Source organism: Protopterus annectens, chromosome 8.part0 (genome assembly GCF_019279795.1).
Source record: "Protopterus annectens isolate FY-2018-M chromosome 8.part0, PAN1.0, whole genome shotgun sequence".
Lineage (NCBI taxonomy): Eukaryota > Metazoa > Chordata > Ceratodontiformes > Protopteridae > Protopterus > Protopterus annectens.
Genome location: NC_056741.1, coordinates 907495326 through 907521669, shown reverse-complemented (window position 1 = coordinate 907521669; position 26344 = coordinate 907495326). Strand labels below are relative to the sequence as shown.

The window sequence follows — 26344 nt, the reverse complement described above, 5'->3', positions numbered from 1 at the left end:
TCCTCTGTCCTGACAGTATCCATCTATAATTTCAGCACTGTTATGCCAGGTATCTCCACCTTGATAGAATTCAAGTCTCACAGACTGCTTCAAGGAAGACTGGTAACTTTTCTTCAGGAGCAGAAGGACATGGCTGAAGCTTACCTTTGGAGTCCAGCCCAGTTAGACTGGAACAAGATGTCAGCTCTTGAAGTCGCCAGTCCAATATGGTGGTCTCTTTGCCCCTCTGTTTCAAGCAGCAACAGAAGTTTGTCCCATTTCTCTGTCCCCCCCCCTCCCCCCCGCACTGGCCCATTCTCTGTGCCAGGAGCACACAAATCAAACGGAGAACTTTTAACAGTATCCTCAGCTCCACAGGATCCTTTTTGGGCATAAAAAAACTTTGGCACCAGTGAAAGGGTTGGCTCCTTTTTTTAGGTAAGGGTCAACATATGAACAGTTTAACATAATTAACTTTTTAAATTGGGTAATATCAGGATGACATTTCTTAATGTTATAAGCTTGAGCAACAAAAATCCCAGAATTGAGGCCTTCCTAATTCTGACATAGTTGATTCTGGTTTCGTGATGGCACTTCCTGCAGTGGTTCCAAGTCCCAGAAACATTGGTAGAATTGGTGCAGGCTATGCACAGGTAAGGACTCGTATCTGGTTGTGGACTATAGTAGCAAACAGGTTTGAAAGGACAGATCAACAAAGCTACTGTGTGCAGACAATGTGGCTTTGCGAGACTCCGAGCAAGGGGCTTCAGCAAATGATAGGAGAGTGGAATACACAATTGAAGGCACACTTGATGAAATGGAGTAGAGGCTTAAAAGTGTCAGGGCAAGAAATGAGGATTGTCAGAAGAATCTGAAAACTGAGATAGAAGGGAAATTGTGGACCAGGTTAATAGCTTCAGATATCTCAGTGCTTGAAAGAGGAAGCCCTGAATGAGGAGGGCAAAGAGAGATTTAGAGGGGTTGCAGCTGGCTTGGTGTTTGGGTGATGGTAAAGAAGAATGCAAAAGAAATTGAAAAGGTGCTCAAAGCTGTGGTGGGACCAGTAGTACTCTGTGGTAGAAATCTGGGCAGTAAAGGCAGAGCAGTTGAAGTTAGAGGTGGAAATGAAGTGCCAGATATGGGTGATGGGGGGGATGCACACTCTGGGGCAGGTAAATGATGACATAAGAGCAGAAGTCAAAGTAGCTCAAGTTCCATGTAAGCTCAGAGAGCAGATAACTGACTTGGGAAAGATGGAAAATGTCCTGTTTTCAGCCTTGGATGAATCAGAGCAGAATGTCCCACGGCACTGTGCTGCTTTGACTTGTGCTGTGTTTTTGGGTTCAGCACTTACCTGGTATTGATCTCCAGTCTTCGCTGCCCCGATGTTGGAACCACTTCTGTCTCAACTTTCAGATATATTGAGCCCTTAGCCTTCAGCCTGCATCTCCAGTTTTTCCATTTAAGGTGCAGGATTTGGTCAGACCCCTTCACTAGCCTACTAAGCTGCCCTCATTTGCTTCCACTAAGTCTGTTAGATCCACATGGACCCTTAAGGAAGTCTGTTTGGGCAAGTTGATGTGGACATTCTTGAAGGTTCAGATTGACTGCATCGACTTGCCTGGAGTTTGGAGAACTGTTTCTTCTGCACCTTACTTTGTTTCTCCTTCTCGGGTCTGCCTTTCAGATCTGTTGGTTCTGGATCTAGCCCCTGTCCATGTGATTTCCTTGTTGGCACCCACAACTTAGCTCCTTTGGCACAGTCTGTCTTGATATCCTCTACTCCAGCTGTTTTGGTGCACTCTGCTTCCTAGAGCTGAGGGGACTACTCAAAGTTTGCACCTTCCTTGCCTCTTCGTTCTTTGGCTGTGGACAGCTCTGCTCCAATCTCCACTTTGGTTCTAGCCATGTTGGTGGCTGGGGTGCATACTTCTCCAAGCTCTGTGGATTGAAAGGACTACTTTCCCAGTAATCGGGCATTGGTATTCGAGGTCATTGAAAGGATTCTGTTCTGCTCTGGGACTGGTTTATTACATCTTGTGTCAGATCATCCCAGTCTTGTCTTCCTGGATCTTCACTCTGGCATTTTGTTCAGGGTACACCATAAGGTCTTGTTCTGCTTGAAAAAAAAAAGTTCCCAGAGGGAGAGTGCTTCAATCCATTCTCTCAACAGAGTCAAGAGCATTGGACAAATGTGAGAAGTGCACCTATGCTTCAGCTACCTTTGCTCACTGTGCTATGAACTGTAAGCCTGATCAGACTTCAGAATGACTTGGTTACTAAAGTTTCTAAGTTTGCAGCATTCCATCTGACAGTCAAAGCTTGTAAGTCCATGGATGCTGAGTTGGCCACCATGCTGTTCAGCTTATCCCTGTTTCTTTTTCAAAGCAGCAGATGGTATGGCTAGGGTAGCAGGCCCTGGTGTTATGGATCACTGCCATGGCTGGATGGTCCTATAACTTTGTGGAGTACTTCAGTGTGTCATTCTTTAATTTCCCCTTTGGGGCCTACTGTGTTTAATTATAAACTTAAGCACAACTTTGATCAGGCACGAGTAGTATGGCAAGATGTTTGCATTGGGAGACAGCTTTTCCACCCACCAGGGGAGCTTTCTATGCAGCCAGATGATAGAAAGTGGGTTATTCTTTAAAGTTGTAACTTATTCAGGACTCTCCAGATGACAGTCCCCCCCTCCCCCCAACTAAGCTTCTGACACTGCCGTAGGGGTACAGGTTGGGCTTCTGAGTCAGGGCTTCCTGGAGCCCTTTTCCATCATGACCTTGTAGTACTCCTTAAGGTTTGCCCAACTTCATCCCAGTGTACGACAGTTGGGGGGGGGGGGCACATGCTTGGCTCTTCATTCTCAAGCTTTGGAGTCTTGTCACATAGGATTCCTGGGTGTTGAGTCATTACTAGAGCCTGCACTGTTTTTGTTCAGTTTTCCCCAGCCTTTCATCAAAAATCCCTTCTTGGTATTCCACTCCATTAGCGAGCGGAGGCAGCAGCAGAAATTTAGTTTTCCAGAAATGAAATCATCCAGAAGGTCTTCACAAACTAGAAAGGAGTTGGGTGGGGTCTGTTAAAACAAGGTCTTGGTGCCCATTTTGGACCTATTCAAACTAAATTTTTTCATCAAGCAGATATTTTACATGGTAATTGTGCAGTCCTTTCTGCCTCTGCTGAGATAAGACAACTGGATGTGCTCAGTGGACTTTAAGGATGTTTAATACCATATAAAGATAAGATTCTAGTAGGTTCCTGCACAGTGATGGGAGTCAGTCACTGTCTGTTTTGAGCCCTGCCCTTTTGCTGCGCCCCAGCCCCCGAAGTGTTTACTGTATGCATGGCAGTGTTAGCAGCTCAGCTCAAGCTGTGGGGATTCTGGGTTTTCCCATACCTGGATGACAGACTCATAACTGGCTTAAAGAGCATCGCTAATTCAGGTGAGAGACTCCTTGTTCAATCTGTTCGTGGATATTAGAGTGAACCTAGACAAGACCAACCTACAACTGGTCTAGGCTCTTAAGTTTTGAGGTTGTCTTCTGGACAGTCAAATTTCCAAACTTCCTCTTTTGAGGTTTGCATCTGTCTTCAGGCTTAGCAGGTTTTTCAGCTTCAGAGGCCACCAGTTTCTCCAGTTATTCTTCTTGTGTTGATGGCCCCTTTCATATCACTAGTTCCCTTGGCTAGGTTCTACATGTGGGTTCTTCAGTAGACTTTTTTTTTTTGTTCAGTGGTCTGAGGCAGTTTGCCCTATGCATTTTTTCATATATCTCACAGGGGTTTGTCACATTACAGTGTGGCTGATATCCATCTGTTCTTTTCCCAGCCCATGACCACAGTGACCTTTGACACTGTACTGCTGGGTTGGTGGGAACATTACAAGGAGATCTAAGGTACCTGGCCCTAGACAAAAGGCCCATCTGCTCATCATTGCTCCGGAGAGCATAATGGTCATCCTGGCATTGCAGGCTTTCCATGACTGCCTTCCAGGGGTATAATTTTAATCCAGACCAACAACATGGTGGCAGTCTGGTACATTAGCAAACAGGTGGGAATTCTATCCTTCCCTTGTGGTGAGCATCCACGTGGGCTGTGTCAGTGGATGATGTCCTCGCAACACTTTCTGATAGCAATACACATTGGGTTAAATCAAGCATTCTAGTGAACAGATTGTGCTGTGTCAGTATGATTCCTCACAAGTGGTGTCTGAGTCCATCAGTATCTGGTGCAGATCTTCAGCCTCTAGGGCCAGCTTTGCTGTTGCCTGTTTGCAACCACTTAGCTCCTTTGCCTGGGTCCCTCAAAGGGGCAGTCACCGAGGGACAATCTAGTTTATGCTTGGCCTTGTGTCTCTTCTACACATAACATTCAGTTCCTTTAATATAATGGTTCTTGCAGAAAGCTGCTTGTCACACGGTGACACTAATCCTCATAGACCTCTTCTGGGGGAGGGGGTCTAGATCCCCTTTCTGTGGCCTAACCTAGTGCACCCTCCTTGGATCCAGTTCTAATCTCCCATCCTTCTAGTCTGCCTCAACAAAATCTAAAATCCTTCAGACTGACTGCTTCGTTCTTCCACTTCCAATAATAGCCAGATATTCCAAGCTGTCTGATATAGTTGTATATATCCTTTCTTCATCTAAGAAACCCTCCACCAGGAAAATTTACTGTAGCAAGTGAAGATTTAGTATTGAGGTTGGATCTTGGAGGGTCTGGATTCCTCTCTTGCTTCTTAAAATGCTATCCTGGACTTTTTAGCTAGCTAGCCTCAGATTGGAAAAGGCAATTCTACCATTAAAGTTTAGTTGTTGGCCATTTTCAATTTCCATGTTTGCCAGGGCCATCTTCCCATAGCTTCCCTAAAGTTACCTAAAGCTTTTTTTGAAAGATACTTTTCTTCTCAACCTCCTTTTAAAGGCTTTGGTAACGCTTTATCCTTGTCTTATTACTGGAGTTGACCGGGTAGCCATTTGAACCTGCTGCTTGCTATAGGAAACTTCTTAATTGCAGTAACCTCCACCAGAAGAATTTTAAAATTCAAAGAATTTCAAAATTCAGGCTGTCTTTTAGGCCTCCTTATGTAATTTTTCACAAGGACAGGGTTTCCTTGCAAAGTAATCCAGCCTTTTACCAAAGGTGGCCTTGGAATCTAATCTGAATCACTCTATACATTAACTGTGTTTTATTTCAGCAGTAAGGGTCCAATGGTTGTTTAGTGTGTGTGTGTGTGTGTGTGTGTGTGTGTGTGTGTGTGTGTGTATCAGAGAGAGAGAGATTTTATTATTTTTTTTTTTTACTATGTAGAGAGAGGGGAATGGAGTTCCACTGCCTTGACACACAGGAGGAGTAGAGTCCTCTGATTTATAGGATTTAAGTATCTGCTGTAGGTATTTATAAAGCACAGGGTAATTTTTGAATTACATTAGAGGATACGGGACAGATTTGGACATATTTCTAGATTGCGTAAGGAAATGTAAGAATTAACTGTGTGCGCACGCGCAAGATGCTGTAATTTGATCTAATGAAGGTTCTTAGCTAGGCATTTGTGAGATTTATATGGGAGATTTGCTGCAAATTTTGTTAATTTGTTGTAGCTTGTTTGAAAAGGATGGACTTGGGAGGCTTGAAGGTTAATGAAGATGGGAGCATCATATAGGAGGAAGGGGGTAAGTGGCAGCTATGCATTTTCTGGTGTTGTCTGTCAGGTAGGGTTTATTCTGTATTGGTTGCCAAATTTTTGATGGGCTTTCTTGACAGCTAGTTTTGTGTGTGTAGTTTTCATGTGCTAGTCTGTTGTGACAGCTAGTAACTTTGTTACTAGTTGAATTGGGGTATTATCAGAGAAGGCTGGGGTGAATGTTTTTTGGGTGCTATATTGCTTTGGAGTGAATAAAATGTTTAGTTTTTTTGGAGTTTGGGAGTTATGTAGCTAAGATTCCTCAGAGAGGAACGATTCTTGTGTGTTCTGTTAAGATTTGTTGAAATTATTTGGAGCACATATTAGTGTAGAATCGTCGGTGTACTGGATAATGGCATGTTCACTGAACTTACTGGAGTTCAAATTATTAAAAAGAAGTGGGTCCAGGATGGAGCCTTGGAGAGCTGCCATTGATACTGGGAAGGAGGAGGAAAAGTCTGCATGTCATTTAATGGCTTGCATCCCAGAATGATAGCTATTAAACCAAGATGGTGAAGGTATTGTAGGTTAAGAAGGGAGAGCCTATTGAGCAGGTTAAGGTGCAAAACGCTATTAAAAGTCTGAGACATCTAAAAAGATGGCTGATAACACATTGCCAGCATTTCTTTTATGGTTGATGGAGTTGATACTGTCTGGGGCAGTGGAGGTACTGTGATGTGGTGAGAGAGTAGGTTATTGTCATTGACGTGTTGTTGATGGATACATTTTTCCAGTATTGTAGGTTCATAGGTAGGTACTAAGCTATCGGCCCAAGGGCTTAAGTAAGCCTAGCCAACAAGGTTTCCTGGCTTACGCCACCCAAGAAAGTTAATTTCCTGTGCCCCTGTTGAGCAGAGGCTCAGAAGTGATCCCCGGGGTGCGTTTCCTATTTCCCGTCCACTCATCAAGATTTTTCTTGAAGAGTGCTAATGAGGAACTTTGCTTGACATAGATGGGTAGCTTGTTCCAAGTATAGGAAGTCTCTGGGACAAGAATCTATCCCTCCAGCATGTCCTGTTTATTGTGATGACAAGGTTTAGGTCCCTAGAGCATGTAGTTCGTAGGTATTGGAATTTCTTTATGTGCAGCATGTTCAACAGCTCTGGGTTTAACATGGCTTTATATGTTAGGCAGAGATCTCCTCTGAGTAGGTGATATGCTACAGAGTAAAGCTGGAGTTTTTTGAGACGGTCAGTGTAAGGCATCTGTTTGAAGCCAGTAATCCTCTTTGTGAGGTACTTCTGTGGCCTTTCCAGCTGCTAGAGATGTCTTGAGGTACATTCCAAAAAGGGCGTTGTACTCTATAGTGGGTCTAATGAGTGCTGAGTAGAGGGGAACAATGACCTCATTTTTTCCATTGATGAGAATCCTGTTGTGATGAGGTGTGCCACATAGAAGGATTTCCTGACTACTTTGGCAATGTGATTATCATAGGTTCCATCCACAGGTCTAGATTTCTCTTGAACAGAGTCAGCGTCTGCAAGTCATTTAGCTCGTGTAGCACACAGCAGGGACCACATCGGTCCCATTGATGCTGTAGAAGTTCTTCACTATGGTCTTTTTTTGGTGGGGTGGGGGGGATGTGGATTTCCAGTGAGATTAGTTTATGATCAGATCTCACCAATGAGGGATGTACTTCCTGTGTTTTTGTCCCTTGTCCCATGTTTGGTGACAATGAGATCTATTTTAGTAGGAGAGACTACTGTCCACCTGGGTCCCAAGGTCTCATCACACATTCGACATTAAGTAGACTGCCATTTGTGGTAGTTCATGGGTACAGAGTTTTTACCAAACGGGATGACGATGCACTTTTTGGCATTGAGCTTGAGGTCATGCCTCTGACACCAAGCATCTGTCTCAGCGAGGCCCTTCTATAGGATGTCCACATCATTTGGGGACTCTGCTATGGCTCCTAGTTTGCAGTCATCTGCGAACTTCATTAGCCAGAGGCTTTCTGTGTTATGTTAGCCTGTACTTCAGAGAAGTAGATATCAAACAGGAGAGGTCCCAGGACTGAACCCTGTGGTGGTACTCTTGTCACTGTTTTGAAGTCTGATTTGGAGTCTGCAGCTTTTACAGTGTGGGTTCTGTCAGTGAGCCAGTTGGCAACCCATCTTGTGATGTAGGGATTTATACCTAGTTTATTGAGTTTAGCTATAATTCAGAATGGGGGATGGTGTCGAAAGCCTTGGCGAGGTCAAGATAGGCTGTGTGGAGCCACCTTACCCTCATCTACGGCTTTGGTGACTGCCTCCAAGAAGTCGCTCAGGTTCAGAAGGCATGATCTGCCTTTCAAAAACCCGAACTGGGTAGGGTCCAGAGTTTGGAGGTTACCAATGTCTTTGTTTATGAGTTCCATGATGATACGTTCCATGGCCTTGCAGACCAGGCTCGTTAGGCTAATAGGGCAGTAGTTCCCAGGATCAGTGGTGGCACCCCTTTGTGGAGTGGGGTAACTGTTGCTGTGCGCCATTCAGTGGGCACAAAGCCTGACATGAGACTATGATTGAACATGGTGCTTAGGTGGGGAGCCAGCCAGTTCATTCTGAAGTTGGTGTAAAACGCAGCCTGGGTTGTTGTCCGGTCCCATGGATGCTGTGCTTTTGGTTTTAGAGAGTGCTGCTTTTACCTGCATAGATGTGATTACAGGGACTCTGCATTCTTCCTGTATAGATATGGCCCCTTTAGGGGGTGAGAGGAGGGTAAAGTTAGCACTTAACCTATCTGTCAGGATGTTGGCAATATCAGTTGGTTCTGTAATTTTCGTGCCGTTGTGCTGTAACTCATAGCAGATCTGGGTGTTGCCATTGAGATACTTGACATAGCTATAGTATGCTTTGTGGTTGCCCTTAGAATCAGTGGCCATTTTGTTTTTGTAGCTAGCTTTGGAGGATCTTATAAGGGATCTCAGCTTCTTACTGAGGCTGACCAGGGAGCTCCTTCACTCATGGGATTTTACTCTCTTGCAACAGTTTCTTCCTTCTGTTGTAGAGTTTGTTTATGGCAGGGGGCCACCAGATTGTCTTCCTTTTTGTGGAGGATAGCGTCTTGGTTCTGTTTGGGATAGCATGATCCATGCACTCGCAAGTGCTTATAAAGTGCATTTGTGTAGAATTCAGCAGTTGTAACTGTATTGTCCATCTGCATGGGTGTCATGAAGTTCGCCACTTCTGTCTTAAGAAGCATGAAGTTGGCTTTCGAGCAATTTTTTACCGTGGTTTCCTTAATGGTGGGTGGGACGGGATGCGGATATCTAGGGTGATAGCTTATGGTCAGATCTGACCAACGAGGAGTTGACTTCAGGTGTGGAACACCGGTCACTCATGTTGGTAATGACTAGGTCTAGGATTTTGTTGCCCCTGGTGGGGGTGTGGATAAGTTGATCCAAGGCATTGGAATTTATGAATTCCAGAAAGCGTTGAGTGAAGGAGTTGGTACATGAGTAGTTTTCCGAGTTAATGGGGTAGTTGAAATTGCCCATTATTAGGGTGTTTGGTTGAAGAGGAGTGGGAATCCTGGGGCACTGTGGGGTATCTGTAGCAAGCTACAATTTGGATTGCAGTTTTGCCCAGAGTTAGCTGCACTTGGATAACTTCAAATGCATTATACTGCGCAACTAGCCTGGAGGTGTGGATATCCTTAATGAATATGAACACACCTCTGCTTTTGGTGTTCTGGTCCAGGTTAAATGGCCGAAAAGTGTGGTATGAGTTATAGCCTGGTAATGCAGGGGTGCTGTCTAGAGCCTTGAACCAGGTCTCAGTCACTGCACAGATATCTATGTTCTCCATTTTAAGGAGTGCCTCGAGTGAGTGCATTTTGAGAGTTAGACTTGTAGCATTGAGTAGCATTACCCTCAGTTTTTGCTTGCCTGTTATGGTGGTAAATTTATCATTTGAACCTTGCCTAAAAAAGGCACTATTAACAGCAGCAAGACCCTTAGCCAGTTTCCAGAATCCCAGGGGTGACAGGTGCAGGCCATCTCTGGCAAAGCATCGTGTTCTGTCGACCATGTCATCCCAGGCAGACAGACACTGGATCCCCTTAGAATGACACCAGAAGCTTAGCCAGTTGTTGAAGTTCATCATTTTGTCCTTGTACTGCGGTAACATTCTGATCCGCGGTGGTGGTACTGCGGTAGCGTTGTCGTCTCACAGTAAAACACTGTCGGTTCGATTCTCAGCTAGAGCGTTTTCTGCGTGGAGACATGGATGAATGGGCGTACCTTCATTGAAGGTTGTGCATCAGGGCTGGTAACTTGGCATGTAAAAATCAACTACCAATCATTAGCGGACCGGAGTTCCGCTGTAGCGATCCCTGACCGGGAAAAGCCGAAAGACACAAACTTACTGCGGTAACATTCTGGGCGATGGCAGGATGCTACTCAGGGCTAGGGCCATACCTGCCTGGGCTACAAGATCAGAGAGCTCTTCCATGTCTGTTTTCATGTATTCCAGGGAGGATACGTGTCGTTCACATCAACATGGACAATGACAGTCATATTTGTACTTGTGGAGTGACCGGAGTACATGGGTTATGTGGCGGATCCTGGCACCCGACAGGCAGCTTGACAGTAACCTTCTCCTTGTTTAGCCTGTTGAGTGGGACGTCAGTGTGCCTGACTATAGTGTCACCTATGACTAGTGTGTTAGGTACGTTGGGTTTTGCCTTATCGGCTGTGGTTTATTGGCGTGCTGAGTCTGTGTCATTTTGGGTTGTGTTGGGGGGTGGAGGTTGCTTGTGTTTCTGCTTTGGAGGTCTCTGTTGCTTGGCAGATTACTATTGAGAGATTCCGCAAATGTTTTTGAGTTTGTGTGTGGATTTTGGTGGTGTAGGTTTAGTGGGACTATTTGAGTGTGTTGTGGGGCAAGTGTTTACATTCTCCTCTTGACTAAGCGCGTGTATGCTTCAGCAACCTTTGCTGTCCAGTCGCTGAATTATCTGGCACATTTTACAAGATTATAAAGAGAATTGTCCAAAGAGCTTTTCAAATCTTTCCAGATCCATGTCTGCTGAAGTTGGAAAGAGCTTTACCTCCAGTTTGGCTAGATAACTGCATCTTTCGCAGGTTGTGGTGTTGAATGGTAGGAGGGGAGGGTTGCCTGTGTACATGAGGCAATTGCTACATTGCTCCAAGATGCCCAGATTCATCAGATAGATAGGAGAGAACACTGGGAGCTGACCCTTGAAACATGCCTGAATAAAACAACTACTTTCCTCTAGACAAATGAGTGAGTATAAGAGCTGTTTTTCTCTAAGCAAGTGAGGAAAGTAAGTACAAAAACTGTTTTCCTCTAGGTAAAGAGGAAGGTTGAGTGCTGTAGTAATTTTTAGCTTATTTGGTGCCAACAAATTCTGAACAAGTGCTTAGCATGAATAAGCAAATTCAAGTGCTAAAACTAAGAATCTGTACCTGGATCTTGTGGTAGATAGGCTACTTAGTGCTTTCAACTCCCACTGATGAGCTTGAATGCTTCGCTCCAACACAGAAAGGCTTTGGGGGCTCAGGAGCTTACAAACAGTCCTGGATATAGCAAATCTGTATCTGGACTAGACTAGTTGCAGGAAAGGTGGGAAACAAGCACAAACGCGGGCAATGGTGAAAGGATGGCTTATGGGGTGATAGGTTAGTTGAACTGCCATCTTTATATAGTGGGGGTATACAGGATTGCTTCTATAGGAGAGGGGCATAAGATTCTGACATACATAGGCTGATTAGCCAGCAGTGGATGAAAATAGATCTGTACGCACCTCATACCTCAACCTAACCAAAGGATGTGAGAGTGTTCAATCTCGCTGTTTGTTCTTACAAACGGCTCCGAGTCAGCCGCTTCGCAAAGCTCTGCATCTCAGAGAAGCTCGAGACCAGCCCATATCCCACAATCCTCCCTGCCATTACTCAGATCTAGTTTGCCGCTGCAACAGATTTGAAAAATTTGATAATTTGTTACTGTTTTCAGATAAGCTGCTTATTTTTTTGCATAAATAAGTTTATATTTCTTAGTATAATATAGAAGTGGTGTGTGTGTGTGGTTATCATAATATTCCTCTTTTTATTCTTCAGGCACCTTTTTGTGGCCTACCCCTTTTTTCTCTAGGTGTGGTTTGTGAAGTGTCTTTTTGAATACTTATATAGGTATTTTCTATACACACACATATATATATATATATATATATATATATATATATATATATATATATATCTATAGGAATTAGTGATTAATAGTTGTTTTTTTTCTTGTATATGCCTAGTGAAGTGTTTTTACTTTTAGTCATGTCGGAAAAAGCAAAATCCGGCTTTAAGAGATGTCAGTGTGGGCAGAAAATGTCCATTACTGACAATCACGCGTTTTGTTTACACTGTCTTGGCCCTCTCCACCTTCAAGAGGATTGTTCTATTTGTCATTCCTTTAGTGGGAAGGTCATGACAGATAGATGCAGGAAGCTTATAGACAGAGGATTGCTTAAGCCTGCCTTTCAAGAGGCTTTGGACAAGTCGGATCAGGCTTCTAAATCCTCGAAGGGGTCGAAGATGTCTGAGCCCATGTCATCGACTCCGAGTTCATCTTCTAAGGTTCGTTCGCCGGTTCCACAGACCTCGGGTCCGAGCGTCGAACGTTTATCTTGCACTGAGCCCCAGATCTTGGAACCTGTGTCGGAGCTGCTGCCACCGTCCATTCTCCGGTCTGTGCCATCTTCGGCTCCTTCGACCCGTTCTTCCAGATTGTTATCTGAGACAGATGTGGATCGTGTTGTGCAGAAACTCATGGAAAACACAGCCCTTTCCAAGTTGATTGCAGTTTCCTCCCAGTTGGTGTCGAAACTAGAAGGTCTCCCCATATCTCCAACGGGTCCTCCTTCGAGACCCATCCAGATCTCGGAGCCGGGAGAGGATGACCTGATGATAGTGGAGCCCTCGGTGCTGAAACCGTCCATTGCACGATCGACACCATTGACTTCGACTCCTTCGGAACCTGTAGGGGAGTCGCGGAGCCGACTGTCTCCTCGGTTCCGGGACCGAGAGTCGTACCGACTGTCGATGCCGACTCTCCCTCTCGGGGCTTCAGCGCAGAGTGGCTCGGCTCCGTCCTTGGGGTCGGAGCCCATGGCCCCTGGGTCTGGGATGCTCCCGTGTTCTTCGGAACCGGGGGAGTCCTTGGCCCGGGGTTCAGGGGCTTTTGACCTTATGAGGAAAGTATTGTCTGCACAGACAACCACTTCATCAGAGGCGCCTTCTCCTTCCCCAAAAGGGCCGCTTTCTGTTTCTGCCCCCACGACCCATCCAAAGCATAGAGCCCCATTGCCTCAGCCACCCCCAGAGGGTTCCCCCTGTTCCTTGGAGGCCTCACCAGAAGCCCCCTCTGATGAGGTCCCGAGGAAACGGTTGTGCAAGAGGAGGCACATAGATTCCCTACAGGAATCTCTAACGTCTGACACCGACTTGGATGAGGCAGAGGGGTCCCCCAAATCACCCTCTGAGGATGTGTCATTTGCAGACATCCTGGAGATCTTGAAACAGAGGGGTGATTGGCCATCCCTAGCCCCCACTGAGGACGAGTCAGTGCTGCTGAAGGCTTTTGGGGCTCAACCTTCTACCTCCTGGGTGACTCTGCCCTTCGATGAATTAATGGAATTGGTTGCTCGAAGGGCGTGGGAGGCACCTGACACAGTGGAACCAGTCCCTAGAAAACCAAACAAGTTTATCACCGCCCCCCAGGATAAGACTTATCTCACCAAGGTAGTTCCGGTCGACGCCATGGTGGTGGCGGCAGCCACGAAAAAGGAGATGTCTGAGTCTTCCTCATCTGTTCATCCTCCTAATAAGGACTATAGACAGATATGGGAAGTGCGTTTTTAGTTCAGCGACTTTTTCCATGCGTTCGCTAAACTATTTGACTCATTTCACACGTCTGCAGAGGGATCTCATCAAGGAGCTGACAGATACCCTCCAGGGTAACACAGATGCTGCTGTTTCAGATAAGGTAACAGCACAACTTAACACCCTTACCTCCATAGTAAACTCATCCATGAGGCTCATCTCGTATGCAGCCGAAGGATCGAGTAGAGCTGCAGCTTCAGCGATTGCTCTTCGAAGACAATCCTGGATGTGGCTGTGCTCCTTTGCGGAAGCCTTCAAGTCTTCCTTTGCCAATGCCCCTTTTGATGGTGCCACACTCTTCGGGCCCAAGGTTAAGGAGACTCTGACTCTGTGTGAGCAAGAGGGAAAGACCCTGTCTGCTGTTGGGGACCGTTTTTCTGCTCCAACTAGACTGTAACCCAAAGGGCAACGAGGTGGGAAAATGTGGTTCCGTAAGAATCAGGGATCTTTCCAAGCCGCACAGAGTGATACCCCCTCCAGAGGCAGAGGGGTGGTAGAAATGGAAGACACCGCCCCGGCGGCAGAGGGGGTCCGTATAACCAAAGGCGACAGGGATTCAGTCCCTGGGAAGCCTTTCCAGCACTCCTGAAGGGAGGCCCGGCTGTCCTGCTCTGGAGGCAGTCGGGGGTTGCTTGGCTTTATACCCACTGGCCTGGCTAAATATTACTTCGGATTCCTGGGTAAAAAGCATTATAACCAGAGGATACAAAATCCCTTTCACATCAACTCCACCTCTACAAAGAAGGTTTCCAGATGTGCCACCCCGTCTGCGAAGCCCAGCAGCTGTAGAAATTTCAAAGCTGCTCAAAAACAGAGTCATCCAACCAGTCCTGGCGGACCAAAGAGGATCCGGAACTTACAAAAAAAAACAGGGGACTGGAGACAGATCTTAGATCTCAGCAATCTCAACACCTTCGTGAAGAAGGAAAAGTTCCAGATGGTCATGCTTCAGTCGATCCTTCCATTCTTACAGAAGGACGATTGGATGTGCTCTTTAGATCTCAAAGACTTGTACTACCACATCAAAATGCCCAGACCGTCCAGAGATCACCTGCGCTTCCGGCTGGGAGCCAGTCACTTTCAGTTTCGAGCTCTGCCCTTTGGACTCACCTCAGCCCCCAGGGTATTCACCAAATGCATGGCAGTAGTTGCGTCTCACTTGAGACAACAAGGATTCCAGGTGTTTCCCTATCTGGACGACTGGCTCCTCACCGCCACCACCGAGTGTCGCCTCTTGCAAGCCAGAGACTACACAGTCGACCAATGTTCCCACCTAGGGATTTCGATAAACTTCAAAAAGTCTTGCTTATCGCCCTCACAGCGTATTTCATTCATCGGAGCAGACCTAGATACATGATTAACACTGCTAAAGCTCCCTCCAATAAGGGCGTCAACCCTCAAACAGCAGGTTCTTCTTCTACTAGAGAGCAAGAAAGCCCCGTCCAAACTGGTGTTGAAAGTTTTGGGACTAATGGCAGCGTCACTAATCGCAGTTCATATGGGAAGATTATACATGAGTATCCTACAATGGCTGCTTTTCGCGCAGTGGTCGTTCCAGCACTTACCCGTAGCACACGAAATTCTGATAACAAACTCTTGCAGACGGGACCTCTCATGGTGGGTGTACAATCAGAACCTCACAATGGGTCGTCCGTTTGTTCTACCCAGTCCAACGGCCACAATAACCACGGATGCTTCCCTGATAGGGTGGGGGGGGCCTATTTCAGGGAAGAACAGTCCAAGGGGAATGGTCTAACATGGAGTACACTCTACACATAAATGTTCTGGAGCTGAGGGCGGTGTTCCTGGCGTTGTAACACTTCCAAGCCCTCTTACCTCTAGGAACAGTAGCAGTTCAGACGGACAACATGTCTGTGGTCTGGTACATAAACAAGCAAGGGGGAACCAGGTCTTACCCGTTATGCAGAGAGGCCATGAGAATTTGGCAATGGGCAGAGTCCACGGGCCGCTTTCTGATAGCAATGCACATCCCGGGGTCATCCAAAGTCATTGCGGACAGGTTGAGCAGAGCCATCCTGATACCTCACGAGTGGTCCCTCAATCCACAGACTGCGGAAAAGGTCTTCCGCAAATGGGGCCAGCCAGCCTTGCTGCGATCTATTTGCTTCCCCGTTGAATGCAAAATGCAGAAGCTACTTTGCCCTTCTACCCCCTCCAGGGGATGTCCCCAGGGACGCACTGATACACGATTGGCCCCTGGGTCTCCTATATGCATTTCCACCTACTGCCTTGATTCCCAGATTTCTATAGAAAGCCAGGAACCTGGAAAGGACAATAATACTCATAGCCCCATTCTGGCCTCGGCAGATATGGTTCCCCTTTCTTCGAGCCCATCAAACAGAGGAACCGTGGATTCTGGACCCAGTACCAGATCTACTGACTCATTCGTCGGGAGTTCCTCACCGGTCTCTTCAGTCCCTCAGACTAGCAGCTTGGCTGCTCCGCTTCCCTGCCTAGCCAGGTCTGATCTACTTTCCCCGGCAGTTCAACACATTCTGGTTGCTTCTCATAAAGCTTCCATTACAAAACTCTACAGGAGTAAGTGGAAACGCTTTGTGTTCTGGGCATCTAGCCAACACTTAGACCCCCTGGTAGCTCCTCTACATAAAGTATTGGAATTCTTATCTATCCTCTTTCACGAAGGAGCTTCTACTTCCACACTAAGAGTACAGTTGGCAGCCATATCGAACTTCCAAATTGGTGAAGAGGGTTCTCCCATTATGTCTCACAGACTTTGTAAGGCCTTTATGAAAGGAACCCTCCATCTTAGACCGCCCGTCAGAAAACCTTTCTTTCCATGGAGCTTAAATTTGTTACTGTCGCAACTCATGTTGTCACCATTTGAACCTGCTTCGTCCTGCCTCCTAAAGTTCTTAACGTGGAAGACACTGTTCCTCGTCGCTCTGACTTCAGCTCGAAGAGTGTCAGAGTTGCAAGCATTATCGGTCAGACCACATTACTTGATATTCCATCCAGATAGTCTCTTTGCGTACAAACCCATCTTTCCTTCCAAAGGTATGTTCAGTTACAAATATTAACCAATCCATAGAACTCCCTACCTTCTTCAAGAACCATACTAACAAGTTGGAGTATATGCTGCAAGTTGGATGTTCACAGACAGTTAAGATTTTATTTGGATAGGACTAAAGCTTACAGGAAGACAGATCAGCTCTTTGTCGTGTTTGCAGACAATAAAAAGGGCATGGCAATTACTAAACGTACATTATCTAAATGGCTTGCTGATTGTATAGCCTTTGTATACTCTAAAGCAAATCAGTCCTTACCCACCAAACCTAAGGCCCATTCTACCAGATCTGTCTCCACTTCTTTGGCTCATGCAGCTCGCTTGCTTTTGGACACTATTTGTGCAGCAGCCACGTGGTCTAAGCCACATACTTTCATCACTCATTATAGAGTAGACAAAGTCTCCAAATACAGGACATCTTTTGGTTCCACTGTGCTTAGGAACGTTCTTCCATAAGTCGCTCAGGGTGACGGAGCTAGGAACGCTACCCGTGTGTAACAACAAACGGCAAGATTGAACACTCTCACATAAAGAAGTTATGTCCTTACCATAACGTTCCATGTGGAGTGTTCATCTCGCCTTTGTTCTTACATTCCCTCCCTTCCCCTCCCCACGTGTTTTGGAAGAACGGGTAGGATTAGATTCTGATCGACTTGTCTTAACCCCTTCCGGGGTATATGGTCCAGTGTATCATGGGGTATATGTTTCTACCCTTAGTTATTGCTATGGTGAGAGAGCGTCTCTGAATGCCTGAGTGTGTGTGTAGTTCTTGCACCGGAGGTGTTGGATTTTTGGTCTGGTTTGTTTGCAAACTAGATCTGAGTAATGGCAGGGAGGATTGTGGGATATGGGCTGGTCTCGAGCTTCTCTGAGATGCAGAGCTTTGCGATGCGGCCGACTCTGAGCCGAGGATTGGCTCCGAACCCGTGTGTAAGAACAAAGGCGAGATGAACACTCCACATGGAACGTTATGGTAAGGACAGAACTTCTTTTTTTGACACAATTTCTAAATCGGGCATAGTAGAAAAGCTAAGTAAACTGGGGATAAACACCTATGGTACCTGCTGGATTGCCAACTGTCTCTCAGATGGGAGTACAGGAAATCAAAATGGGTGAAGTTAAATCCGCAAAGTGACCAGTCACCAGTGGAGTCCCTCAGATTTTTTGTGCTGGGACCTCTGCTGTTTGGCATCTACCTTACTGAAGTAAAAGCAAATATCTAAGGGCTCTGGCTAATTAAGTTAACAGATGACTGCAAGCTAGGAGCAGTCATTAAACTCCAAATTAATTATCAGTCCTGCAGGAAGGTTTTCCCAAATGAGTAACTGGTGCCAAAGCCATGGACTGAAACTAAATGCCAAAAATGCATTATTGTATCTTTTGCTAAACTATCTCAGGGAACTACCACATTAACAACACGACCCTGAGAGTTGACCGATTTGTTTGGGATTTGGGAACTTGTGGACAGTAACCTAACTTGTAACCAATATGTGTCCGTTGTTTTAAGAAAGTCCTGTGTTGCACAGCTTGTAAACAAAGGGACTGTGTCTGGATCTAGGGGTGTCCTTGTCCCCATTTACTTGGTCCTCATTAGGACACTCATTAAATATAGCGCCCACCTTTTGATTTGCATCTGTCCTGAAGCATGCAACAGTTGGAAGGTCCACAGTTTCCTTATTAAAAGGATACAAATCCTAAGCAACATATCTTACACAGACTGACTCAAAGCCTTGTCTTAAAGACTAAGAGGTGACCTTTGTGTGGCAAGCAGTAGCTTTGACTCAATATTGATGGATTAATTGCTCGTCAGCAAGTCATAGAGCATCAGTGATACTCTTCTTACGGCAGGGGTGCCCAACATGTGGTCCTAGGGCCAAAATCTGGCACACCAAAACACTTTATCTGGTCTTTAGTATGTCTTGCAACAAACTTTTGAATAGACAGGTACATGTTAGACATGGTAATGTGGCCCCCCCCATACCTCCACAAGTATGCTGAGTGGCCCTTGAACTGTGTGGTAAGTTGCCCCTGAGCCAAAAAGGTAGGACAGCTCTAATTTAAGGATATAAACTTCTGCAGCTTTAACGGAACAATTTGGAGGGGCAGGTGCATCTTGCAGCAGATACTCCTGGAACAGCCTCCCCATTCACATAAAACAAAGTTCTGTTCATATTCAGGCACTACTTGTGGTAAATTTTCGGTTTCCCATCCATAGATCAAAGACTACCTCCTGTACTACTAATAGACATAGGCAGCTCCTAAATGCCTCATCTTATGCGTGTCCCCTCAATTTATGGTATGATCCCAGTTATCCACCATAGGGTTGGTGAGACCAATCTTAGACCAGATGGGGCAGGTTAATTCAAGCACAAAAAGGGAAATTGGCTACGCTTAAAATGGTGGTCTCAAGGGCTAATCTAGTACTTAGTTGTGAACCTGTAAGATGGAGATGGAGTATGCAGATGTATCTGTAGCCATGTATTCTGCAGGAAATTTCTCTGGGTGTGTGTGTGGTGGATTTCAATTTAAGGATTATCATCTTAATGCAGTAAGCTGATATGGGTTGCAACAATAGTTTGAATATAGATCAGCGGTAGAGTTGGATGATATATTTAGCGTTGAGTATTTGAGGAAAGGCTACAGTTACAAAATGAGAGCTGAATCGTTTGGCTATAGTCAAATTAGGAGTTGAGAGAGAGGGCAGGTTGGGTAGTGCAACCAAGGTTGAAGGAGGTGATTATCCCTCATTGTCGGGTTTCCTTTCTCCCTCCCGCCAGCCTCCTAATCATTCTTTCACCACAGCTGTGTCAGATTTTACATGAGAAGCAGTTTCCGAAGGAGTGAAAATGCAAGGTCTAGAATGATCACAAGAAAAAAAAAAATTGAAACAAATGATTCATTATTACATCAAATCAGTGAATTATCACTGGAGGTCAGGGCCACTATTGGTCATCACATTGATGTGGTACATACACAAAGGGCATAAGATCTTATCTTTTGCAGATTAACAATGGTAGCTTGGCAACTCGCCCTTATAGCTCAGTCTATCTGGACAGGCTACTTTCTCTCTCAGTAGAATTTTGTGGCAGATGAGTTGAGCAGGACAGACCCCCCCCTCCCCCCAACACACACAAAAAATGAAAGCTGCATCCTGCAGTCTTCCAGAAAATTGTCCACTTAAGTAGATCTTTTTGCCTCCATTCACAACAGATAATAAATTTCTGCTCCAGGGCTCCTTTACTGAAGGGCCTGAAATACTATTGCTTTTTTCCTTCCTGTGGATGTGAATTTACCTGTATTCTTTTCCATGCTTTCCTTTGATAACCACAGTCCTTTTAAATATCCAGAAGGACTTTGCGGTGGTGGTGCCGTGGTAGCGTTGTCGCCCCACAGTAAGACGCTGTCCCGTTCGACTCTCAGAGCGTCTTCTGCGTGGAGACATGCATGAATGGGCGTACCTTCATTGAAGGTTGTGCGTCAGGGCTGGCAACTCTGTACGTAAAAATCAACTGCCAATCATTAGCGGACCGGAGTTCCACTGTGGCGACCCCTAACTGGGAAAAGCCGAAAGTCACAACAACTTTCCAAGATTAATACAGGTAACTCCCTTTTTGCCCAGGCAACAAATGTTCCCTTTGAAAATGTTAAAGGTTTATCCCAAGTTTCCTCACAGTATGTACCTACAGGACAGCGGACTCTCTGATCACCTCAGTCGAGTTCTTCAGCTCGCTGTTTGCATGTTAAAATTCTTATGCCTTTGGACACCTTTTTTCTGTGGACATGCAAAAACCTGCTGCTAGAAAATTGCATATGACTAAATGAAGTAGATTTTTCTAGTTGGTGTTGATTCAACAATATTTGTGAGTTGTTTGGTCTTTCTTACTCTTCCATTAAGATTAATCTTTTGACCATTTCTGCTTGTGGATCCATCATTTCATTTCGGGTGAAACAATTGTTAATCTGAAAAAAAAAAAAAAAAAAACAGATGGCCCCAGCATGTATTCTTAATATTGTGCTGGAAAAAGTACACATTTTCCTTATGAAAAAGTTTGAGGCTGAGTTTAATACTCCTATGGAAAACAGTGTTACTCATTGCTCTGATCTCTGCTAGAATATGAATTCCAGGCTGTTAGAAATCTTTTGTAAAGACAGGCCATCATTGAGAACACATTTTTTCTTATGTCAAAAATAGTTTGAGTTTATTTTGAATTAGTATTTTCATCTCCCTGTATTCTTTCCAGAACCAAAAAAAATAAAGGGGAGAACATTCTGCGCAAAGTATCCATAGGCAACTCTGATACTACATTGACAGGACAACAGACTTAAAGTTTAATCAGTTCATTTTTATTAAGCTAAGAAAGATAATATTCTGTTTTGTTCGATTCGTGGCATGTCACTTAAGGCAAAAACTGAAGAGCCTATTCTACCAGCTATGGCTTCTCCTGCTGCTTTTTGGAAAGGAGTGTACTATTCTAGAGGCAGCAACTTTGTCTTCTGTTCATACAAAGCATTTGTTTTTTTTGCTTCCCCAGAGTTTGCTAAAACTGTGCTATGGGGACTTTTGAATTTTTCTTCATCCTTCCTCCCTATCTATGTAAACATTGGTATTAGTTCCTTGTGGCCTAAGCTATCTCAACAGTGATGTAATGAAGAATATAGTAAAGTTATACAAACTTACCATAACAGCAGATAATCAAATAGATCAGTGCTGCAATACAAACCGTATCTCTTCTTCCATTTTGTTTTTTGCCAGGGTGAGGGTCCCCATCATCCCTCTTTCTAGTACATATATTGTTGGCAGGGCTTTAGCATGCCTTTTACTTGGACAAAATGCTCTATTTGGTGTCCATAGTTAGTCTTGTATACTGCCTTGCTGTTTACATGCAGTGAATGTACTGGTCTGTGGAAGGTGCCCTAAAGCTTTGGAAGCTGGACAGACATCTCTGATTCTTTGCAGTATACGTCCCATAAAGTTTAGGCTTCTACAACAGTGATTTATTCAAACATCTGATGTTACAGTAAGTTTACTTATATAACTGCACTGTTTCAGATTCGCATGTTTCAGTAAATGCATGGTAAAAAGAGACATTGTATTCAGTCATAGGCCTGAGAGGGAGATTGATTTCTTGGGATCTAGAGGAGATGCGTTTAAACGTAAGATTGACTTTCAGGTTTAGAGGCATGATTTTCATAAGAATTAACAGCAAGAGTGCCCAGATTCTTACAACAGCGTATGATTGGAAGGGTGTGTTCTCTGTAGATATGTGAAAATGCTTTGTGTGTGTATATATTGATATATATATGTGTATATATTGATATATATATGTGTGTGTATATATATATATATATATATATATATATATATATATTACACGCATACATACACATATGTATGTATATATATATATATATATATATATATATAAATAATATATATGTGTGTGTGTATATATAAATGTATATAAATATATATACGTATATTTATATATATATATATATATATATATATATATATATATATATATATATATATACATACACACGCACACTTGTATATGCAAAAGCGCCATGCTGCATTTTTGCACATTAGTTTGAGACCATTATCTGTACAATAGTTACATATCCCTTATTGTTGTTACCCAAGGTCCCATTGCCTTAAAGAGGGACAATTTCTTGATATTGTAAATTTGGATAGGTTACATAAGTGCACTTTCACTGTTTTCTGGATCACAGCAGCAGTTCTTGGAGTTTTATTGACAGCCCAATGCATTTTTAAGCTCTGGTGTTTTGTGTACACTATGCAATCCAAGTATTTAGAAGTAACATTCTGCCATTGTTAAAAAGCACCGTTCATTTCCTCAAAGGCTTACAAATATAGGAAGTGGTATTTTCTGCCGGTATAAAACTTTGAGCTGTAATGTTTGAGGAATGACACATTGCTGAAATTGTTGCTTTCATGTTTTGTAGTTGGTATGCAGTGCTATGTAGCCACATTTTAAGGCCAATTTTGCCCATAGGTCAGAGTTTTTGTTTGGATGAAGTCCAACTCCACCACCACACACCATGTGGGTGTTAATTCAATCCAGTTTTTAGATTGTGGTATGTTTCATCATTGTAGTATCTCAAATGCTGAATTGGGGCAATTTTTATTTTTTTTGCTTGGTTAGACCAGAATTGAATTGCATTTCCTTCCATTAAACTGTTGTCAGTCTCGATTCTTATGAAATTGAGGGAAGCTCTTGTATAAACTTATCTTGTTTTTCTAAAGAATTTTCAGAGTGATCATGGCTCTGATTAATTTGGGGGCATGGTTTCACTTTTTTTTTTTCACTTGAGCACTGAACAGCTTGTTTGGAGTTTAATCCGCTTTCATATTTGAGTTTGTATCACTTAAGATGTTTTAGCACAACCAGCTGTTCTAATTGCTGTGCTTTTGTTTTTCAGACTATTGTGCTGCTGAATCTCTACCGAAACCCTCAGAATACAGCACAAACTGCAGATGGGTCTCACTGTAAGTGAAGGTCATTGATTAGGCTTTGAATGGTACCACATTTTTACCTGTTGTAGTGAAGGGTAATTCATAGAGTGGAGTATTCTTTTTAAAGCATTATTCCAGGTTTGCTATTCTGTATAAAATTAAGTTGCTTCCATGTAAAATTACTGCTGCTATGTACACCAGTGCCGTTGCTAGTCAAGAAGTAGCAAGTTAGCTTCAGTTCTACTGTCCTTGATAAAGCACATTGTTTTAATGACTGTTCATTTTTCTTTTAAGTTGCTAGCTGTGTCTTGGTGCCTTTGTCTGTGGTATCAATTGTACATGTCTTCTTTAGCTGCTGAAAGATGACACAAATGTGTATTGATTCCTCTACCATAAAATCCAGAGTTTTAATTTTGTCTTGTTGCCAGTAGGTGCTGGTGTACACAGCCCTCTTGCATGTCAGAAAGGTAAGTAGCAGTACTTTGCACATTTGTGCTGTTCCTGTAAGGCCCTGTTGTCCAACAGTTTCTTTAGTCTGTTCGTGAGGATTCCAATATCTTGCAGATAATGGGAAATTCATGCTAACTAGGCCTCAGAGGAAGTTTTACTGGTCTTGATCCTTTGCTTTAGGTGGAAAAAAAATCCAGTGTCTTGTCTTCATCTGATTCAACTGTTGGATACGACCTCTGCACTTCTGGATCTGGGGCTCTGCTCCTCCCCTACCCATCATTCCTGGTCCCTAGATTACCCGAGATCTTGTTGGCCACATGCGATTTGAGGGCTCTAATATCTTCATAAGGCTAAGTCACAATTTGGCTGTTTTGTCAGTATCGTGGTCTGCTTCTTTCAGATCCTTTCCAAAATCTTTTCTCTCTCTTAAAAAAAAAAAAAAAAAAAAAAAAAAAAAACAACTCTATATACTATATTGCTCGGTTACTATTTGAAATATTAACACACACACACACACACATATATATATATATATATATATATATATATATATATATATATATATATATATTTACACAGTATACTAACCTCGAAAAAGGGCATAGCAAAATTAATTTAAAATGGGTGGTGAAAGCCAAACACACTCTGGCTAGGCTTATAAATGCCCTAGGGCAGATAGCCTAGTATGAATCTGTGAACCTATAAATATATATATATATATATATATATATATATATATATATATATATATACATATTCAGGGAAGTATGTTTGGTTAGGGGCTTTAGTGTGTGTCAGTGTGTTTTGTTACTGTGATGTGTGTGTGCGAGGGGAATGTAGCTTGTATGGTGTTTTTGTGTGTTTGTGTAGTGCGACCTTGGAGTTAGTATATTTAAGTGGGGGGTGGTGCAGCCCTCCACATGGGGGGGTGCAGGGGAGCTTGCCTCACCTGCTTGTATTGTGTAGGTTTGTATGTTTGTGTGGGAGGAAGGTGTGTGTGTGTGGTATGGTTAGTGTAGGAGTTGCGATTTTGAAATTCACGCTTCTGAGGTTTCGGGATTTTAATGTTTCAGCTTTATGATCTCGAGATTCTGAATGTCGTTATTTCATGATTTCGGGATTATAAAGTGAACCCATATATATATATATATATATATATATATATATATATATATACACACACACACACACACACACACACACACACACACACTTGTATGTATATCATCTTGATGTAGTCTGAGTGAGGGTGTGTGTGGTTGGTTACTGTTTTTTTGCAGGTCGTCATGTTGGACAAGGCTGCAGGCTTTAAAAAATATGCTTAGCCTGTGGCGATGCACTGGACATGCACACAAGGAGTGTGGGTTCAATGGAGGTATATTGTTTAGGACTATCTCATCTGGACACTGCATGTAAAGCCTGTCTCTCCTTTTGGCCAAGGACATTGCAAACCTGCCAAAAACCTGTACTGAAAAGCTTTCTTCTTGTCTAGGCGGGAGGTCCGGCCACTCTTGTGTCTGACATTTCTCCTTCATGCAAAAAGATGGACAATTCCAAAGTCTTGAAAAGAAAAAAAGCATGGAAAGAGCAAAAGGTCACTGGAGCCATTGGTACTAGTTGGCCCAGTTCTGAAAATGCAGAAGTGTGGAACCAGAAGTTTGTAGGATCTGATCAGTCACCTTCTTTACGTATTTCCCTACAACCAATAAGCCCCAGGCTTCACTCTCTATTTCGAGAGGCTTCACAGTTTTCTGCTTCCATCGGTGGCTTCATCCTTCAAGTTCTTCTGTTCCACTAGGAGTCTTTCAGAAGCTGGTGTTGACAGGAATAATGCAGAATTTTTGCATGTGCAGATTCCGTTGGGTGTCATGCTGGCTCCTTCGGTCATTGGTGGCTCCAGGAGTGGTCCATATAGCCCTCCCCCAATTAGTTTCTCCATTTCAGGTCTTATCAGACCCAAAGCCCAGAAACCTGAGTATGCTGCATGGAGCATCCACAATGGAGCCAACAGCACTTTTGTCTTAGACTCTGATGACTGACCCCACTTTCTTGACTGACTACATCTGATCATGATGAGTCTAGGAGCCGAGGCTCAGGTGGTCAGGCTCTACTCCAAAGGTTTTGGAGCCATCCCTTCCCCTGGGGACCCTCCATGTGAGACAGCTTGATGCCTTTGTTTTTGTCTCGGAGCCAGGAAGTTAGTTGAGGGCACCCCACCCCTGCCAGCTGTACCTTTAGGGCAGGGGCCCTTCTTCATCTTCATTCTTATCCTTTATTTTCTAGGCATTCAGGTGGGTTCTGTCCATATCAGTAGAAGGTGTGTCTGCCCAGTTTGATTCCGTATATAACCCTGATGGATCCTCTGTCCGCTCTTCATAGTTGTCCGGAGCAGTCAGCCTCACTCTGCTTAAGGGTTCTCACCAGGCGAGCTCCCTGTCTGATTTACAAGCTTTCTCCAGAAGCCCAGCCAGGGGATTTTCTATGAAATTGGGCTTGTAAATTGAGACGTTTGAACTCTTCAAAGTCGGTCAGTGAAGAGACTGATCCTGATGAAAGGGAAGGTTCCCCATGATCTTCTCTAGAGGACTCTGTCTTTGGAGACATTCTTGAATTGATTAGGCAAGTAGTGGCTTGGTCTTCTGAAGCTCCTTCTTTGGATATAGTGTTCAAGGCATTTGAGGCTGGCTCAGCCACCTCCTGGGTGGTTCTGACTGCTAATGCACTGATAAACTTAGATTCTCAGCAAGCTGGAAAGGAACCTGCCTGCATTGGAACCAGTCACAATAAGAAAAGATAGATTTGTTACCACCTAAGATTATATCACACTGGAGC

The 26344-nt window shown here is 44.0% G+C and overlaps 1 protein-coding gene across 2 annotated transcripts in view; it reads left to right on the top strand.

The window, feature by feature from the left end:
• Positions 1-26344, top strand: part of U2AF1L4 (U2 small nuclear RNA auxiliary factor 1 like 4) — a 1084344-nt gene that overhangs the window by 269772 nt on the left and 788228 nt on the right. For both annotated transcript variants that reach the window (XM_044080426.1, XM_044080425.1), the window contains exon 3: positions 23029-23095. In XM_044080426.1, the coding sequence (XP_043936361.1) occupies positions 23029-23095 (67 nt within the window). The remainder of the gene's footprint in view (positions 1-23028; positions 23096-26344) is intronic.